This window comes from Danio rerio, chromosome 24, assembly GCF_049306965.1.
Source record: "Danio rerio strain Tuebingen ecotype United States chromosome 24, GRCz12tu, whole genome shotgun sequence".
NCBI classification, from domain to species: Eukaryota; Metazoa; Chordata; class Actinopteri; order Cypriniformes; family Danionidae; genus Danio; species Danio rerio.
In genome coordinates this window covers 30,625,705-30,647,035 of record NC_133199.1, presented here as the reverse complement: position 1 = coordinate 30,647,035, position 21,331 = coordinate 30,625,705, and the positions used below count along the sequence as shown (strand labels likewise).

At 36.4% G+C, this 21,331-nt stretch overlaps 1 protein-coding gene across 21 annotated transcripts in view; it reads left to right on the top strand.

Annotated features, from left to right (window-relative positions):
- The window catches only part of tnikb (TRAF2 and NCK interacting kinase b), a 145,296-nt gene that overhangs the window by 42,282 nt on the left and 81,683 nt on the right, over nt 1-21,331 (top strand). For all 21 annotated transcript variants that reach the window (XM_073940428.1, XM_068217083.2, XM_073940426.1 and 18 more), the window contains 1 exon segment: nt 20,076-20,132. In XM_073940428.1, the coding sequence (XP_073796529.1) occupies nt 20,076-20,132 (57 nt within the window).

The following is a 21,331-nucleotide window of genomic DNA, read 5'->3' as shown; positions in this document are numbered from 1 at the left end:
GAAATGATTATTGGGTTGGTCTTATTCTTATATTACAGGGGCTCTTTGTACCCTTGGACTCTAGGATTGCTGCAAGGCATTTCATTAGTGCAGTGCAAGGGTCAGAGGGTATGACCTCACTGTCTTTTTTGAGAACTATTGATCATTATATTTGAGTAGATGCAGTTTGGCCACATGCAAGTTGTAATGAAACAGGAAAAAAGTGACAGATCTTTTCTTTAATGTAGTGTTGGACCTCTCAATTTTATACATTATTGGTACTTCGTAAGTTGTTGATTATGGTTTGTGGTTAGATTTACTATGGTTTACCCAATAAAGAAAGTTGTGTCATTCTAACAATTGTCATGCATATCTTGTCAGGGAAGTACGGTTGTGTAATTAGCAGTAAATCTCCTCCAAAGGCTAGAGGGAGCTCTCCTTAAAAAAACTCCAAATACCCACGAAATTCAGGAAATCTCCATAGCATAGCATTATTAATAGAAGTTTTAACTGCTTTCATTGATTCAATGTAATTATTAACACAACTATGGAATAATATGAAGTGAGTTTGGAGTACAAAATGGGATTTTTGAATACAAAAATTATGTGGTAATTTAGCAAATTTAGCTTAGCTTCACAGTGCACTATAGCTGCATCTCAAATGGCACACTATGCACTTAAGCACTTACACACTTAACAGCATAGTATATGACTGTAGTGTCGTCTCAAATGGAACACCAATGTTTTTTTTACTAAGCGGAAATTCAAACTGTTTTTCTGATGACGTTTGACGGTTGCCAAATTAGTGAAATAAATGGCCAAACTACCAAACTATACCTGCCATGAGTATAACCGCATTCACCAACGGGGGATGCTGTAATCACTCTTGTAGGAGAATTTTGCTTTCATCATCCAAAATAAATAAAGTAATCCAACATGAGCGGCTGATAGCTCCGCCCCTTCTGCTATGTGAGCAAACCTGTGGTCGTTGAGTGCGTGAAGTGTCCATCATTACACACTTCATTTTACCGGCCGCATGAGGGCATCATCCGGGTAATTAAAGTGCACTTATTATTTTTAGAGTTTTCAGTGTGAACGCACTACTTACACTATTTATACTACAAAATGGCTTAGAATAGTGCACAAGTATGCGATTTGGGACACAGCTTATGACTTTGTGTAATAAATGCTAAATAAAAGCATATTTTTGAGGTTTACTAAAACCGGCTTTACTGACAAAAAGTGCATGAAAATTAACAATATTATGGAACTAATAAATCATTTAATCACCAAGCCCTATTGTATGATCTTTTTTGAACTACAAAAAAAGAATTGTAAAAAAAGAAGTCCTGTTTACACTTGTCCATATTATAATCGTAAAGGATATCGAGCAAAGTTAATAATTCAAAAATGGCTGTACATTTTCTTACTCTCAGACCATTCGTGACTTTTCTGGATATCTCTTGAGGAAAGTTTTAGCAAAGTGACACCAGAAAAGATTTAAGAATTTTTATCATGTATTAACACTAAAAATCTTATTTAATTTATGTTTTTTATTTGTTTGTTGATTTTTAATTAAATATTTAATATTGAAATGTTCCTGTAATAAAAATAGCATTGGTTGCTGACATGGCTTTAAATAAAAAATGCATCCATCAACCTTCAGTTAAGACAGCTAAAATTGTGGTTTTTGATGGTTCATGATAGAAAACAAGTCAGTTACTAAGAGCATTTTTACATGGCCCTCAGGAATACTTGATTCTGATTGGTCTGTCACAATATTCAAAGAAATGTTATTCCTATATAACAACTTCTGAAACTAACAACACAAGTATTTTGACTCCTTCTGATTGTAAGTGAATATGTCCACATTATATTTTATGCTTATCTGTCACATTTTAATTTGTCAGACTTGTATTTAATTAAAGAATAAATAAACTATTAGGGCTCAGAACAATGTTGGTTATCATGATGCCTGACACATGGTTATTTATAACTTTATTAGCCACAACGTGTTACCCCTTAGTATTCCAGCGTCCTGAGGCTAGTTACAGGAGTCTATAGTAGAGCTACACAATATATAATTTCAGCATTGATATTGCAGTGTACATCTGCAATAGTCACATCGCAGAATCTGCAATGTTATATTGGAATTATATAGCCACAGTTAAAAATACATGAAATTTGTGGAGTTACTGCAGAGTTTGACCGTAATGGAGTAAATGTTTATCATTTGCACTTCGTTTTTTAGGTCTTAGAGAGTTTAAAGCATTCAGACACTAAATTTTACCATTTGTAACTTTAATAGAAAATCATTTTATTGAATCTTTCATCCATTCATTTATTTTCTTCTTGGCTTAGTCCCTTTGTTAAGTTTGTAACCGCAAACTTATCCAGCATATGTTTTACGCAGCGAATGCCCTTCCAGCTGCAACCCATCACTGGGAAACATCCATACACACTCATTCACACTCATACACTACAGACAAGTAAACCTACCCAATTCACCTACATCGCATGTCTTTGAACTTGTGGGGGAAACCGGAGCACACGGAGGGAACCCACGCAAACACTGGGAGAACATGCAAACTCCACACAGAAATGCCAACTGACCCAACCGAGGCTCGAATCACAACCTTTTAGCTGTGAGGCAATTTTGCTACTCACTGCACCACAGTGACACCTTTTTTGAATCATTTAAACAGTAAAGTCTTTGTAGTGTTATTTTGTATTAGATGTTTTCAGTTTCTGTATTTGAATACGATTTGACTACCCTGAAAAAGTACTGTTTATTTCATTTTTATACTTGCGCTTTTGCATTTAGCTATGCTTGTAATTTGTTTATTACATCTCATGCATCATTTGTTCCCCCTACAGAATCATGCCAATCAATTGAAAATCAATAAACCAAATAGAGCTGTTTACTGTAAGTCATCTGGTGCAATTATATTTATATTGCAATTTATATAGCAGAAATGCAAAACATCACAATGTCAGATTTTTCTAATATCGTGCGGCCATAGCCTTATAGCCTCTAAACCTTTAAGCTTTTAAAGGTTCAAGACACCCTGGAGTATTTTATTTATTTTTTTTATTTGGTCAGATTTGTGTGTTGAGCATCAGTTAAGATAACATTAGCACCTGGCAGCTTTAATTGTGGAGAAAACTGGAAAATTTTGAGCTCTTGTCAGCTAATTTTATCTTCTGGGTTTAAAATAATTTTTAGGACGGGATCAAAATTGGTGATGTAGCATGCATCTGCTAGTAAAGTGATGAGGCGTTGGTTTATCAGAGATAAAATGGTTTATTAGAGTTTTCTTATCCTATGGCAGTATTTCCTCTCATTTGTTTTCCAGCTGTCGGGGCGGGCCTTTATTACACAGATCTACCAACCACCTGGTGGTATTTCAATGACAAATGTCGTGAGAGCAGTTTTACAAGTCAGGATCGCATTTATGTAATGGCTTACGAGCATGCGAATGTCTTTGCTTGCCCGGTGATTTTCTCTGCTCGTGCACAAAATTTCTTGCACACCCCCTCAAATATACGTCGCTTAACCACAGATCTTCTTGTGCGCGCTCAAATGAACGCTGTTGTTGTACAATTTAGTCCGACAATGTAAAAAGTATGTCTCCAACATTTATTAGATTTGCTTAGAATAATTATGAATGTCTTCAATAGATACAGAGCGGTATTATTGTGTCCTGAAGTAAAGTGAAACAGCTTTACGTCGTGTTTACTGGCCTCACGCATCAGCATGTAACCCTAAAGAGTTAAACAAATAACGCACAGCAGTACTACGGTTAAAGAAAAGTTTTGTTGTTTTAATTCCCTTACCTTTAATACGTTTTGGTGCGATTATCACCCGCTATTAAATAAAAAAAACATGACTAAATGTTTTAAATAAAAAGCTGTAATGTAGCCGTGGCGGGATCAATTTTGGCGTGGCGCCCCGCCATGGAAAAATTTACGTAGCGGAAACCATATATGAAAAGACCCTGCCTCTTAATTATTCTAAACGTATTCTTTTATGAGAGCATGTTTTTTCCGTAACTCAAGACCTGCCAAGCTGTGAGATCCAGTGACTGGGTGAGACTGCGTCCGCACACGGCACAAGTCGTATGTGCTTGTTTTCATGATTCATGGGGTTTGTTGAATGTTTGCCCTGCAATGCTGTCCGGGCCGATACAGAAAAGCTGTTGGTTTGCAGCAAGCATTTTTGTCGGGAGAGCTGGAGAATGGCAGACTTTGTCTTTTATCAGTTGAGTTCATTACCATTCAGACACATCGCCTATATCTTTGCTGCTGTGTTTGCCCATGTTTAAAACCCTCCAGATTACAGCCAGGGCTAATGGTTGAAATAGATAGGGCAAGAGACCTGCTGCACTGCTATCCACTGTGTCTGCATTTAGACCTGGGGATCCAGGAGGAGAGAAGTCCTCCTTATTTATAGTGTTTATATAAACACGATTATCTTTATGATGATATAACAAATTATGGTTATGTGTATGTGAAATTACGAAAAACATATGTAGAAGGGCAATAAATAACTTACTTTTTAGTTCTTTGCCTTTTATCTTTGTAAACTATAAAACCATGGAGGCTCTCATGGTTGGTGTCTGACAACAGTTGTTCGCTCCCCTTTTTCCCCTGCTCTGCTGGCCACGTCCACTTCTCCCTCTGCTCACAGCGCCCTACGCCTATTATGATGCATTTTTCAAAAAAATTCTGAGGTAGACTTGAACTGAAAGAGGGGGTTTCATGACCCTTTAAAAACTTTAATTTCTTTATTTTTTTCACCACTAAACATATAAATCATATAAAGCAACTGGGACATATTCTGTGATACGTTTACATCTTTAAAAGCTAATGAAATCTCCATTCACAAATCACAATTATTGTTCGAACATCAGACCCTTTCAGAGTATATTTGCATTTCTGGAACAAAAGTATCATCATTCATTTTTTTACCAGAAGTTTGAGTACATTTCTATTAAACATTACAACGATTGCAGTAAGACCTACCGTATAACATACATTTTTAGGGAGAATTTTAATTTCATTCTAACTTTAAAGCAAATTTAAAAGTTTGATTGGAGCAGAAAATCCCACACTGTCCTTTCTCTGGTGAGGCACCATCTTGGGAGATCTAGAAAGCCATTAAAAACGTGCCCTGTATTAGAAGAAATAGGTTGTGGGTCAGAATGTGCTGCAAAGGGACCGCTCATCTCCCACTCACATGACACGGCTTTTGAAAGAAATCTGCTGTAAAGGAGAAAGATGGAAATCAAGACCCTTTGATCAGAGCCTGTGAGCTTTCTTTTCAGGCACTTTTTAAAGCTGCTAGGAAAGCGACGCTATTGGATTCCTCACGTCAACTGAACACTAGCGCCGTGTTCTAAAGGAATAATTTATGCAAAGGGTTGTTTATTCACCCTTATGTCATTTTTAATCCTGTATGACTTTCTCTTGTGGAGGGCGAAAGGAGACGTTTTGAGAAATGCTCATACTGCTTTGTTAAACTATATAATAATGCTTTTTTATTAAGTATGATTTGGTTTTTTAGTATCTTTCTAAGAGCATAGTGAAAACCACACACATTTTTTATTGAACTTTCCTGGGTTTAATGATTGCAGAAGGCTTTTTAAATGAAATTAACTCACTTGAGATATTCAGCAAAGTGTCACCAGGAAAAATGTATATTTATTTTAATCATATATTAACATAAAAAATGTTTCTAATATATTTATTTGTTTGTGGTTTTTAAAAATGTAAGTATTTATTGGTGTATTCTTAATAAATCATACAGTACCAAACAAAAATACAAAATGCATACAAATTTTTCACAGTTTAGAAAGTTGTTAATAAATTTAGAAAAAAGTTATTCGAAAAACTGTAACAAATGCATAAAGATAATACTAGAGAGCACAACAGAGTAGACACATTCATAGTTTAAGTGAAGAAATGAAATTCTCCCATAAATCCACTTCCTTATGATCATTATTCATTTTGGCTAAAATTTTTTCATGACACATTCTCAATCATAAAATTATTAATAAATAAATTCCATCCATAATTTAAGTGTAGGGCATTGAATGTCTTTCCAAAACCTCAGTATTAAGCTGCGGTCACACTTGAGTTTGTGAGTGCGAAATTCTGTCGTACGCACTGGGAAAAGGGGCGGGAATAAACAAGATTATTAGACATAAATTAAAAAAAAAGCGAGCGATTGCTCCATGTTTTGAATTTCTGTCCAGAGAGGTCATGTTTTGATCCTCGATTGCTCTCACGCAGTCAAGTGATGCGATTTCGCAGGTCAGAGTTCATCAAGCTTGAACCTTGCACCGCAGCAACCTGCGAAATTTGACGCATGACCCTGCGTTTCCGGTCTGACGCATTCGCGTGCGAATGAATGGAAGTCTATGGGAGGAAAAGGCCAGTGTGACCGCAGCTTTATACATGCTGCTGTAATTTTACCAACAGTTATAATAGAGCTGGGCAATTAATCAAAAAGTAATTGAAATTAGGATTCAGAACTAGGGCTGGGTTATATGTTTCATTTCATTCTATATCGATATTTATTGAATATTTTTACCAATACATTTAGGAATATTAGATTTTTTTATCTAACCACTTTATTTAAATTTACCAACATTAATAAGGCAAATATTTTTAATATTCAAAAACAAAAATCTCTTTATAATAAAATAAACATAAGTTTTAAAGAGACTTGTAAATTTGATAAATAAAATGTTACAAAGTGTGCGCAATGATAAAGAGTAAATACTGTACAATCAAAGCAAACTTTAAGGTGTGAATGATAATGATACAGTAAACCTCAAACTCTGTCAACAAAACAAATCATGATATCCAAATCTGAGCTTTCAAGTAAAGGAACCAACCATAATTATTCAAGTACATACTACAGCATTACAAATTGTGAAGTTGAATGACTACATTACCACTATGTTTAAAAATCTTTCAGATGGGGAGCTAGTGGCTGGCATGCACAAGAAAAGAAACCAAAAAGCCACTCTGGCGACATCCTTACATCCTTTTTTATTTACAATTTCCTCACTGCTGCTATACAGGACTCATTTTCACATTTGCATGTGGTTTCCTTGACCATTTACAATGGGCTTTGCACTCGCGCTCCCATGACATCACTTGAACTAGGCGATCATTAAGAGTTTTTTCAGAGGATGACCAGTTTATGGAGAAAAGTAAAAACCGCTGCAGTATTCGGGTGCGCCGTGTTTGCCTGAGGTATTTAGTCTGCCATTATAACTGAAATCTGTGTATTTCATACAAAGTGTGAAGCAGATTGTTCTACTTGCATGAATCGTGGTGCACTCGCCGCATTTGGAAAAGTTGATGTATTCAACTAGGTGTACCTGGAAAATGCATGCAAGTCTTAAGGGCATGTGCTTGCACAACATGTGTGCGTCGCTCCCATACGCGCGCCGTGCAAGCCTCCATTGGCAATGACAAACTTACACCCCAAAGCTTATTGGCACTGCTTCCAAGGCGCATGCTCATCAGCCACATATTAATAAAGCTATGGTGCTTCATCCCGAAACTACATACCCTATCTTTTTTTTTTTTATTGATATTGACAATGGTGTTCGGTCAATAAATATCGATATTGATTTTATCGCCCAGCCCAATTCACAACCTATAATCAATAAAAAATTTTCCAGGATGATTTTTTTAATTACTTTCCCCACTTGCCACATGACCCCACTGTTAAAGACTGGCTGATTTTTACTTCTGCGGTAACTTTGCAGCCACATCTGATCTCTGGTCAAGTAGGACGATGGGCTCATTCTTAAGCCTTACTTTGCACTCATTTATTCACACTTCACTTGTCACAAACCTGTTTGAGTTTCTTCTCTTGAACACAAAAGAAGTTATTTCTAAGTTTTTTAAATACCTGGTAACCATCTACTTCCATAGTATTTGTTTTTCCAACTATCAGTGTCATGTTTTTTAAATTCTTCAAAATATCTTTGTGTGTTTATTAGGGCTGTACAATTAACCGAAGATCCGGTTTCGATTTCGATTTTAGCTTCTAACGATTATGAAAAACCATTAATCGAGATAAACCATTATTCCTTTATATACCGCCCTATTTCCAGTTGTACACATTTGTTGCTTTGCAAAGCTCAGTTCAACGTGAAAATGACTAAAAGCATGTACTGTAATGTAACGCTTGCTGCACAGGATGCACATTATTCATATTTTTAAAAGCACGAAAGAGCACATGCTGTTGTAATGCGAGCAATTTAATGATCAAATACATTTGTGTCAGAGCACGGTGTTTAGTGATTATTCGTATTAACCATCATTTGTGTAATAAACATGGTGAGAATCAAAAGACGTGAATGAGAAACTATATCACAGCCGCACTATTCTTAAAGTGACCGCGTGCAATAATCCTGCTGCCGCCTGTTCTTATCATTAGTCAAACAACAAAAGGAGAAAATCCCTCACTGCTCTTGACTGAAAGACTGCTGTAGCTAAAGTTTTTTTTTTTTTTCTTACAGTGAAGATGCTGAAAGCCCAGTTTAAACATAACCGATTTAATAACTCATTTCTAATAAGAGATTTCTTTTATCTTTGCTATGATGACAGAAAATTATATTTGGCTAGATATTTTCAAAGATACTAGTATTCAGCTTAAAGTGAAAAAGGCTTAATTAGTGTAATTAGGCAAGTCATTGTATAACAGTAGTTTCTTCTGCAGACAATCAAACATATATATATATATATATATATATATATATATATATATATATATATATATATATATATATATATAGCTTAAAGGGGCTAATAATATTGAGCTATTAAAATATGTTTCAAAATATTTAACCTGCTTTTATTCTAGCCAAAATAAAACAAATAAGCCTTTCTCCAGAAGAAAAAATATAGGAAATACTGTAAAAAAAATCCTCTGTTAAACATCATTTGGGAAATATTTATATATAAAAAAAATTCACAGTGGGGTGAATAATTTGGACTTCAACTGGTAATCGTTTTGAATAATCGTGATAACAATTATGATCAAAATAATTGTGATTATGATTTTTCCCATAATCGAGCAGCCCTAGTGTGTGTGTTCGACAGGAAAAAAAGACTCATAAAGGTTTGAAAACAGCGAGTAATTTTACACGTTGAAAGAAGTTTTATTTTCATGTGAACTATTGCATTTAATTTATTAACTTGAATGACTATCAGATAATATTATAAGTGCCGTTATTTTAGTTTGCTCTGCTTAGAGGTGGTTTTTACCATAAAATCCTGAAATATCTTTAAAATGTGTCCTTTTTGAATTTCCGTCTCTACAGTCACATATTCAGATGGACATTTTTAGCCTTTGATTGTTGCAGATTTGAGACTGTGACTACGTTTATATGGACATCAGTAATCAAATTATTTGCCTTAATCTGAATTAAATAATAATATGATTAAGGTGTTTACATGAGTTGCTTTTGAATGCTTCTTTCATGATGCCATTTTACATAATTCACATAATTCGATTAATGTCATTTCATCGCCGCGCAATCCATATTTCCTCCGGAGTTTCATGTAATTTTGGTTTAATTTAAAATTTGTTGACTTTTAGATTTACTATTTTTAAAATTTCATTCTTTTATTTATTTATTTATTTATTGTTTTATCATTTATTTTCAGTGTAAAATTTGTATTTTTGTTTAAATGCCAAAAACATTATATATATATATATATATATATATATATATATATATATATATATATATATATATATATATAAAGGGTGTCACGATCTTCAAAATCCTCGATTCGATTACATTTTCGATTCTAAAGGCACGATTCGATTCGATTTTCGATTATGAATAATTAATTAATTAATGACCAAATAATTATTTGTAGCCTACCGTTTAAAGTACCTGACCTGCATGGTCTTTGTTTTACCCATAAACAAATCATACAGTAAATGAATAAAGGCAAGATACACACATAATTACCACCTGTCAATCACTTTTTCTGCGGGACTCGTGAATAGGCAGTGATCTGTGTCGTTATAATGGCGTCGGTAAAAAAGACGCACAACCAACAGGAACCAGCCAACAGTATCTGAGGTGTTCGCTAAAATGACTAAGTACAAGTGAGTGAAAGATTGAAGCAGTCTACTAATCCTCTGACTGCCTGAACCCGCTGTCTCGAGCCCATGGCTGTGTGTGTGCGTCTGTGTACTGTATGTGTGTGTGTGTGTGTGTGTGTGTGTGTGTGTGTCAGAGGTAGAGAGGAAGGAGGGCTGCTCAGAAATGCTACACGCCACTGTGGATGTTAAATCGTTGTCGTTCTAAAATGCCATTTACAAACAAAGACAGTGTAAACAGGGCCTGAGTGTGTACTTTTCACGAGCGGGTTAGCAAAGGGGGCGGGCGGAGGATCGTGATGCCGGTGTTGTCTATCGGACAACCCTAATACGTACATAGCAGAGCTTGCAAAACTGTTTTTTTTTGTCGACAACACGAACGTTGTCAACATAACTTACTGGAAATCCAAAATGCTTCCACACCGGCGACTTCATTGAAAGAGGAGAGGATTTAAGCTCTGTCGACGGGTCTCCTGCTTCTGCAGTTCAACAAGCACTTCAACAAGCCTGTTTTTTCCCGCTTGGCAAGACAAGCTGACGTGACATAGGGGCGTGGCAGCATCGACGATTCTATTTTTTGATTCGATAATCGAAATTGAGCATAAATTTCGATCGATTTCAATTAAAAAATTTAAATCGTGACACCCCTAATATATATATATATATATATATATATATATATATATATATATATATATATATATATATATATATATATATATTTTTTTTTTTTTTTTTTTTTTACTTTAAAATATGAGTTTTCTTGTGATTTTTCTAAACTAGTAGTGTTTTGAAATTAATGAATGCATAATAATCAAGATAACCATGAAATAGGGATTATTCCTTAGACTATAATCGTACTACTGAAATTTATAACTGTTCCATCCCTAAACTTACCTGGGTAAAAAACCCAAAGCAGCTTTGTTCAACAGTCCTCTGGTAACTCTAGTTGATTTATATAGTTTTGCATTCCTAAATGCACCTTAGCAACCATAAACCAACTCCACAGCAACCACCCTGAACACTGTATAGTAAAGCAAACCCAAAAATGTTTAGCAATGCCTCTTTACATGTTCCTCTCACCCATCCATTATAAGATAAATACAGACCTTACACTTAAATAAGGAAGCTTCCACAATGAGGCTCTAAATAAAACCCCAACTTCCTGCATTCCGTAGGAGACTGTGGGGCATGTGGTCTTTTTGAAAGCTGTTCTCTGAATGGAAGACGAGTGAAGCGATTCTGGCCTCTCCACAAAGCTCTACGAGACGGAGCCGAGAGGGTCATGCTAGGGCACACGTCTCAGGAACAAGAGGATCTGTCTGTAGAAAAGTGTGAAAATCACAAACCTCCTCCTCCTCCGCCTTCCAGCCCTGTTGCTAGGCTACAGAGAGGAAGTGGTGCGTTGTTGTTTTTTTTTTTCTGCGTGTGTGTGCGCGTGCATTGGCACTCTGTGTCTAGTGTTAAACAGCGCAAACATACACCAGTCTAGCAGTGACAAATGACTTCCTGATCCTGATTGTACAATAATAACTGTTCCGTTTTCACCACTTCTACGGAGTTATGAGTACATGATATACAGTACGGCTGTTATTGGTGCGGTTTGGATACCTTGCCCTCCAGCAGATACTGTCTTAATTCTCACGATTGGGGTGTCGATTGCAGCCAATAGGGGCCGTGATGATGAAACCACACAGCAATGTCTTACTGACGGCATTTTGCGGCTACAGTTACAATGCATTACTACCACAAGCTCTCAGATAGCCATTTACAGTCATTTCAGATATAATAGGAACAGAGCTCAGTGGGCATCTCAGCCGCCAGTGTAGATTAGAAGGCTTCTGTGACCACACAATGTGTTTGTTTCCGCTTCAGATATGATGTGCATTACACATGGGTTACTAAATCTGCAAATAAATATTAAAATTATTATTTTTTTTAGGTTGTGTTCGGAATAGCATAAAGCCATGTACTATTTTCAATATAGCTGAAAAGAGTGTGTAAGTATTTGTGATGTGAATCTGCATATTTGAAGTACTGTATATTAGCGCTGGGCGATACAAAAAAAAAATGTAATTATCACGATATCATGTTTCATATCATTCGGTATCAATAAGTATTGATTTTTTTTATTTTTTTTTCAACAATCCATTTAGGAATGTAAGGATTTTTGATGACAATCAAATCTGAGCTTTCAAATAAAGAAACTAACCATCATTATTCAAGTACATATTTCAACATTACAAATTGTGAAGTTTGTATTTTATATTACCCCCTAAGCTAAAAAAATCTTTCAGATGGGGTGCTGGTGGCTGGGTTGCACAAGAGAAGAAACAAAAAAGCCGCTGTGGCTACATCCTGTCTTATTTACAATCTCCTCACTGCTGCTATACTGCACTCTTTTTTGTGTTTGTTGTTTATTCTGACGTGAAGTGGCAATGATGCAACCCAAAACTCGCACGTCACTCACCTGTTGTCTTACTGTAACTAGCCAGCCATCAGCCGTTTTTTTCAGAGGATGACAAACAGACAAACCATTGCTTCAGCTCTGATACTAGTGCACTGTGTCTGAGGTAATTAGTCTACCTTTACTAAAAGGTGTACATTCCATACAAAGTGTGAAGCAGATTGGTTAGTTCTACTTGTATGAATTGCAGTGTGCTCGCGGATGCTTGGATGTCAACTGGATGCTTAATGTGTTTTTTTTTTAACTCATTGGGTGTGCCTGGAAAACATGACACGTGCGCTGCTTGCACACCATGTGCGCGTCGCTCCCTATTTGCGCCGCAAGTTGCGCGTGAAAATTACAAACTTGGACCATAAGCTTATTGGCATTCCTTCCAAGGTGCGCTCTCAGCAGCCATGTTTACAATAAAATTATAGCGATTCATAATGGATTTTTTTTTTAATCGTTATTGACAATGGTGTTCTGTCAATAAATACCGATACGGATTTATCGGCCAGCTCCACTGTATATAGAATTTCTTTCCCGGTGTGTTGCACTTCTCCATAACCTCTCTTTGTTTACTCATTCCTGTTACTTAAATTAGCTTTAAGGCATTTAAGGTGGTGTTTAATTGTGATCTTATGTAAGGATTTTTATTTAAATAAGACCAGATTAAGTTTTAGAAACTTGGTTGGTACAAACTTGATAGTACAAATTTAGTAGTAAAACAAACTCATGAAACTTGGCTGGTGTGGTGCTAAATGATAAAAATTTATCTATTTTCAATTTCAGATTAAGTTTTAGAAACGTGTAGTAAAATAAACCCATTTTTTTTTTTACAGTTATTTTATTATATATTTTTGTAATATTAATACAACACAACTTTTGTCTCAGCATTAGGATCTGCTACCTATTTAAAGGTGCAGTATGTAAGTTTGACAACCAGTGGTTGAACTGGGTGTTGCACCCCTGGTTCAAAACACACGCTACATCAACTACATCAACAGCATACCGGTCTAACAAGCCTTAAGGCTGATTTAAATCATGTTTTAAATAAAAGCATTGCCACACGATAGAAGGATTATTCTCCATAATAAAAGGATTTTTTTTTTAACCAACACCACGAATTGATATATTAGAAACGGCTTTTATTTCTTGGAGCTGAACAACAGGATAGACTGACAATGATCTCCACATGTACACCTTTATTCAGTGTTACATGCTAATAATGCAAGTTTGAATGCCATTTTACATGACATTTTATTGCCATACTAATGAAAGCAGCAGCAGATCTTGAGAATAGAAAGTGTTTAATTGAATTTTTGAACAGTGACTCAGTGCAAGCTAACACATTTCAGGCATTCAACATCTACATTTAATAGTGTTAAAGATGGTTAATATGTATTTATTAGGTCATAAACCTTTCCATTTCATTGGAGTGCAGCGAGCGCACTATTCTATGCTTCTGAATGGCTGTATTTAAATTTCTATCATGTTTCGTCTGGTGCAAAAAAATTTCTTATCACTGCAAATCACTTCAGAGTAGGGAGTTGTTAATAAACAGGGTTAAAATGTAACCTGCTCACCTAATGTTTACGATTGTAAACACCTCGTGTGGAACTCTGAATCTGCGTCTCATTTCGTATGTTACTGTCCAATGGAGGTCGCATTTGATTCACGGACGCTTAGTTTGAAAGCCTTTCTGATTTTCTTACACTGTTTTCCACTGAGGCAACCCGGGCTGCTGAAATATAATTGGCTAAAGTAGCTTTGGGCAAGTTAAAAGAACCAAAACAAAGATAGTGTATGTGTGTGCATGTAACTCACATTTTCAAAGCAGAATATCTGACTTTAGCATAGTTTTTCAGATACAGAATATTCACTTAGCCTTAGGGTTAGGCGATGTCGACCAATTTGGCATCGACGATGTCTAATGTGAAACATTGCAATAGACGATATGAAATATCACGTTTAACAACTATAGTGAGACACGAACCAGCAGTACATCCTTGATAAACTGCCCGACGTGCAATGCTCCCTGGAGCTCAGACGAGCGCATGATAGAGGCCATAAGCGATGAATTATTGCCTCGTCTATCGGCACAACCCTACTTAGCATGTTTCTTAAATATCTGCAGACATATTATGGTTATATTATGGTCTTTGGTGGAAGAGTCAAAAATTTACATACAGCACCTACAAGTAAAAATAGTTATATTGGCCTGTTTTACAGAACACAAATACCTGTATTATCAAAATAACCACATATATTTAAACATGATAACTGGAGAGTTTTTTATACAGTGAAATTAAGGTCATGTAACATCAGCTTGAAACCATTTCTGTTGCATATTGCCTCCTGTTTTACATATGGTTTTGCATACGGTTTCTAAAAATAGTGAGCAATATAGGGCATTAATGTGCAGTATGTTAATATCCCATTCTGAGTTGTTGTTATTAATCATTAATATTGCACAGTCGCCACAATTGTGTCTCACTTCCTTATTGCTTATAGCAGTTGGGGACAGTCTTATCTTATACGCCAGTGCTTCAGAAGTTTTCAGTTAATCTCTGTCAGGAAGCCAGATGGTTTTTCCAGTTAGCAGTCAGCCCCAAATCTTCTCATCAGGAAAGACGTGGAGCCTCAGGGCGCAAGTCCATCACACATGCATCCCTTTCTATGTGTACACGCATCTGATTCTCTAATACACAAAAAATCATTTGTTACGAGTTGGCAGTTGTGCTGTTATGATTGGCTTGTGTGTAGATGTATTCAAATGAGCCACTGTTTTTGTTTTAAATTTAGGTTTTCAGTTTAAAAGCAGTGATGAATAGCAGTCATTCAAAGCAACCTAGCAGAAGCATAGTAGTGTGCTAAAATTACTTAGAATAGCTTACTAATAATACTTTAGTAACACCCTAGTAACATCCGAACACTTAAGAGCCACCAATACAGTTTCTCACTTGTACGGTCTGGCATAGCTTGGCTTACTTTAATTCAGTTTTGCTTGGCTCATAGTCCAGTATAGTAATGCTTTTAAGGGTGCTGTCACATTTGGTTCAACTGCCTGGTCTGAACCCAAGTTCAGTTGTCCCCCCCCTTGCCACCTTCTGGGCTATTTCATTTTCACACCGTCCTTTTTTTCCCTTCTGAACCCTGGTACACTTGCATCATTAAGCTGCTGTTGTGTGTAGAGATGTTGGCAGGTTACTGCCATGAAAGCAAATGCGCCAAGATGTAATGGTGTATGCAAATTCTGGTCGTTCTGCTTTCAGGTGAACTCCAGTATGGTTTGCGGGTGCGCATCCAACTTCAGAAGACGGTGTTCACACTAGCTAAACCTACCGAACTGTGATGTCAGATGATCCAGGTGCAGACCAAAAGTGCTTGTGTGAAAGCACCTTTAGAGTTTGGGATTATCACTATATTTGTGTGCCTCTAAAATACTTTATATATCTTCCTGAAAAACGTTTTGGTTCCGGGTTGTACCATCCACACCTCTACAGCTACGAAAGAGACGAACATCTGAACCTCTTTTGCTGACCTTGATGCTGCCATTTTTGTGTGTCCTTTACTTGTGGTGGAATAAAATCCTGCAGAGTTTAGCTCCAGCCCTAATCAAACACACCTGAAGCAGCTAATCAATGTCTTACTAGGTTTACCAGAAATGTCCGGGCAGGTGTGTTGAGGTAAGTTGGAGCTAAGCTCTGGCCCTCCAGGTTCGAGATTGGTGACCCCTGATTTAAATATAGCAAGTTTCGTGTTTCGTGTTACAAATACAACAATACTGGTCGTGATGATTTTGTCTGACCAATCGGAGATCAGCAGTGTGTATAGGTCACGTTTTGATAACCGTTCACCTCAACCGAGGTGGTACTATTAAATGTATCATGTACGAGTTGTGGCACACAGTGCAAAAGCCCCTTAAAAATGAACCAAACTGTGCTAAAGCATGCAGCGAATGTACCATTAGATACACATTTTTTAATGGAACCATCCAATCACCCAATCACATGGGGGTGGTTAAGTGTATGTAAGCATGTAGATGTGGTTAGGAAGATTTACTGACGTTCAAACTGAGCATCAGAATGGGGAAAAAATGTGGCATGGTAGTTGGTGGCAAATGAGCTCGTCTGAGTATTTCAGAAATTGCTGATCTGCTCTTTCACCATTTTCACCAACAAACATCTCTATATTTACAGTTATATGTCTGAAAAATTCAGTAAGCGTCAGTAGCCCTTTACACTTACGTAGACGTACATGGTGCAAGTTTTGCAGTTTGAGCTTATACATGACTTTTTTTTTTTTTTTTTTTTTTTTAACCCATTGGGAGGTCAAGTGGAAATCAGTGACGTTCCTATGGTTGTGGCTCTTACTCTGAGGAATTTTGAGAAGTGTGGCTCAAGTTTTTTTTATTATGTTTGGGAGCAGTAGGCTTCAATTTGTGATGTGTTTGCAGTTGAACAAGATGATTTGTTGATTTATCTGAAGTTGACAAATCAGGAGGACCAACTCACCGACCAGCGAGCTTCGTATGACGTGTCATGCATGACAGAGTAGTCAGAGATGATGGTTCACAAAGGATAGGCCTTTATAATTCCCACACACAGGGTGACCAGGCTTACTGGTTTCCCACTGCTGAATAAGAACCTGTATGTTTTGTGTAACAAACAATGGCTTGTATCAATGGCTGTTGTGAGAGGGGGCTCTGAAAGCAATGTTGCGATTTTGCTTCGGAATTTGCCAGGTCATAAATTCATGTTGTACTTCACTGCGTCTGAACCACTTGTGATGTGTGTGTGTGTGTGTGTGTGTGTTCGCAGTTAAAACCATCTTTTTTGTAACCCAATAAAATCCACTGCAGTTAATGACAACAGAGATGTTCAATCCACAAGAATATTGATCATTATTTCATCCTGCTGGCATTTACATCTGTCCCGTCGTTCTTAAGGTTAACTTTGGTTTTTTGTGATGAATTATATTTTTAAATAAATTGTGAGAGTTGAATCAGTGACCTATTCATAAATACAACCATTGCTTTGTTACTAAAAAGTCTTAAGACAGTTACGACCACCTATTGGCAGTTTTAGATTTTTATTTAAATATTGTTATTTGAAACATTATTAATTTGAAAAAGAATTCATGAAGGGTAAAGAATTCAATTGAAATTTTATTTAAATTGCAAATATAGTGCCTTAACGGCACTAAGTGGAAAAGAGAATGCAGAAGGATGTTAGGAGCATGCCACTCTAAAAAGGTTTAGGAACTGCACTCTACATAACTACGTCATACCTGTAATTTAGAAAATCAACTCTAAATGAATGTGAAAGTATTGTAACAACACAGAGACAGAAATATTGGAATACTGTAAACAATTACTTTCAAATTACAGAAACTAATATATATTATCTTATATATTTTGAAGTAATTTGCAGATGCATCCAAAGCACTGGATAGAAATAAGTAACTGGCTGTAAGTAACTGCCAATCATCCAAAATAAATAGCAAGATTACTAGACACTAGAGTTGTTGCTGTTTGTTGTAAATGTTGAGCAGCAATATTGATCATGTGGAAGTTACTGCTTTTTGTCTTGGCTTGACTGCTCACTTTTTGCATACAATACAAAGGCAGATGACAGTTACTTTAAAATATGGGTCAAAGGTCAAGCTTGAGCTCAAACTTATATTTTTTTATGTAGATAAATGTCATTACTAAAACATGTAATTGCCAATTTTCCAATATCCTATTGATACAGAGCACACAGGGTACATACAGTCATGGGAAACCTGGAAAACTCATGTCATTTTGAAAAAACAGAAAAACCCACAAGGTTTTGGAAAAGTCGTGGAAATTACATTTAAATTAGTCATTTAGCAGACGTTTTTGTCCAAAGAGACATAAGCTGCGGTCACACTAGAGCTTGTGCTTGCATAAGTGAGCTATTGCTTCATATTTAAAATTTCTTATTTTAAATGATCTTATATTGGTTTAACGCAATCACGTGATGCGATTTTGCAGGTAAGAATTCACCAAGCTTGAACTTTTGAATGCAGTTAAATGTGAAACTTGTCGCAAATTCTTGTGTTTCTGGTCTAGCTATGAATGGAAGTCTATGGAGCGAAAAGTGTAGTGTGATTGTGGCTTTACAATAGAAGTAGTTGGCCTACTATTCATAGTTTAACAAACTATTAAAATCATCTAAAATTTGTTTGACAAATATCTGTATACTGGAATGGAGGTTAGTTGTTTTTACTTCATTTCTTGGCCAAAAACATGGCCTCACATAATTAGTGCTGTGTAAGCATCATCTATTTTACATGGGTATAAAAATAAATTAAAACTAAAGAGATTGTCGTGTGCTTTGATATGGTGTAATAAATTTTGTTTTTTATGATTTACCACATATACGAATACATTACATGAAACATTAGGTCATGAAAAATGATTTGAAAGTCCTGGAAAAATCATATGATGAATATGTATGAACCCTTAAAAGTGTGTATGAACCCTGTGTACAGCAACACATCAATATCATATCAATATTGTCCAAAATTTCTGCTCAATATCTCCAGCACCTTGTTGAATCAGTGCCACAATAAATTAAGGTAATTATGAAAGTAAAAGTGGGTCAAACCCAATACAGGCAATGCGCGAAACTTTCCCACACAGTGATTTTCTCAATGACTATAGTGATTTTATGTAGCCATGTGGATGTCTCCAGGTTTCTTAGCTCTTTAATACTTTCCAGTAGCAGTTGAAGTTGTTAACGAGCACTGAAGGGACTTGTGCAACACTCTCACTCCTCATGTCATTCTTTCTTTCCCACCTTTTTTCAATCTTTCCCTCCTCCTCTCGCCGAAACATCTCCTCTGCTCCGAATCAAAGCAGTGGGAGTGTGTTTGGTGAGGAGATGAAGTGTGCATAATTCATCCTGAAAAGCACACACTGGGTGATTCAGCCGTTCAGATGAAGCCACTTCTGCTCAGATCTGTTGGGTTGTCTCCTGCTATTGTCCTGAACCAGGAGACCCGCTGTGTGCGCAGATGATCGGTGTCCGCTGCGTCTGTTTCCCTCGTTATGAAATGCAGATCAGGGGAAGTGCAGATCTTAACAGGTAAACAGGAGGGAATTGGGGGAAACCTGGGACAGTGATTTCCATTTCCACATTCCTCCGGTTCCTCCATAACAGCGCCACGATCCAACTTGCGTAATGCTTTTGGAGGTTCTTCCAATCCAAACAGAGTTGTCATCTGGTGGCATTGTAACACACACACACACACACGCACACAATGGTACAGGCCAAGATCATTCACACAGGTTTTTGGGTCCGTTTCAATCGTTCTAGGAAGGGTGTTGTGTAATGATGCCGCCTGCCAGAGAGGCTTACGTCCACCTTTTCTTCTGTCATAGATAGCTCTTTGCCACCTGTTTAATAATATTACCCTGATGTTTGTGTGCTGCTGGTGAGTGATATTTCCTCTCTTCTGTCTTTATTTCTTCCTTAGGGACGTCATGTCAAGACGGGTCAGCTCGCTGCTATCAAGGTCATGGATGTCACAGGGGTAAGGGCCCATTTCAGTTTTCGGTTTCTGTTCACTTCCGACAGATTCAAAGACACACAAATATGCATGGGTCATCCTCAGTGGCATTTGAACTTTTTTTTTTTTATTATTATTGTGAAATTATCGAAACCTTTCAGTAAAACTGTTTTTTAATACTTTATAGGGCACTGAAATGCTTATTGGAAAAACACTTGAGTGCCTGTGGGGGTTATTATGAGACCATTGAAGTTTTGACTTAAAAAAAACAAATACAAATAATAAAAATGTAATTGTAATCAGATTCAGTGAAGTTAAAACATGTGGTTCCCCACCCAATAAAGGGTTAATTTATGTAAACAAAGTACCAGGGCTATAACCATTATTCGACCACCATATGTGAGATTAATCAGATTAACGAATATCAAATATAATGGCATTTTTCATGGCTGATTCGGGTTTGTTAGAGTAAGTTCTTATTTTCTCAAATTGTGCAGATAATTAATAAAGTGTTAAAGTTTGCAAACAAGAGTCAATATTTCTAGATGAAATCTTACATATCAGGGGCCGTCATTTTATGACCAATGACAATCTATCATAAATGAATAAAGAATGCCTATAAATATTTTTTAATTAATTTTTTAAACTTTTTGAAAAATATTTCAAAAAGCATTTTAGGAATTTTAATAACTTAATTATTATTATTATATTTTTTGTTTAACTTGAGCATGGGTCACCACTCTTGTTCCTTGAGGGCCGTTTAGCTTCAACTTGCTTCAACACACCTGCCTGGGTGTTTCAAGTATACAGAGTAATACCTTGATTAGCTTGTTCAGGTGTGTTTGATTAGGGTTGGAGCTAAAATCTGCAGGACACTGACCCTCCTGGAACAAGTTAGGTGATCCCTGAACTAGAGTATGCTAAATCACTTAAATCTATTTAAATTTAGATAATAAGTCATATTTAGGGGCCAAACACCGAAGGTGCGTAGGCACCTATTGTATCCGTTCCGGTTCTTATTATTCTTCCGGCTTCTTTTTTTTTCCCCCTCTGGGAGTCTATGGCAGCCCTATGAACCGTTTTCAGCATTTGCACAAACTTTAGCACACTGAGAGAGGACAGTTTGATCTTCAACCACAACAAATTTGAATCTCTAACTCAAACTCTCTAGCGCCACCACTTGTCCTAAGTTTTACCTATGGTTATCTTTATAACTTTTAAAT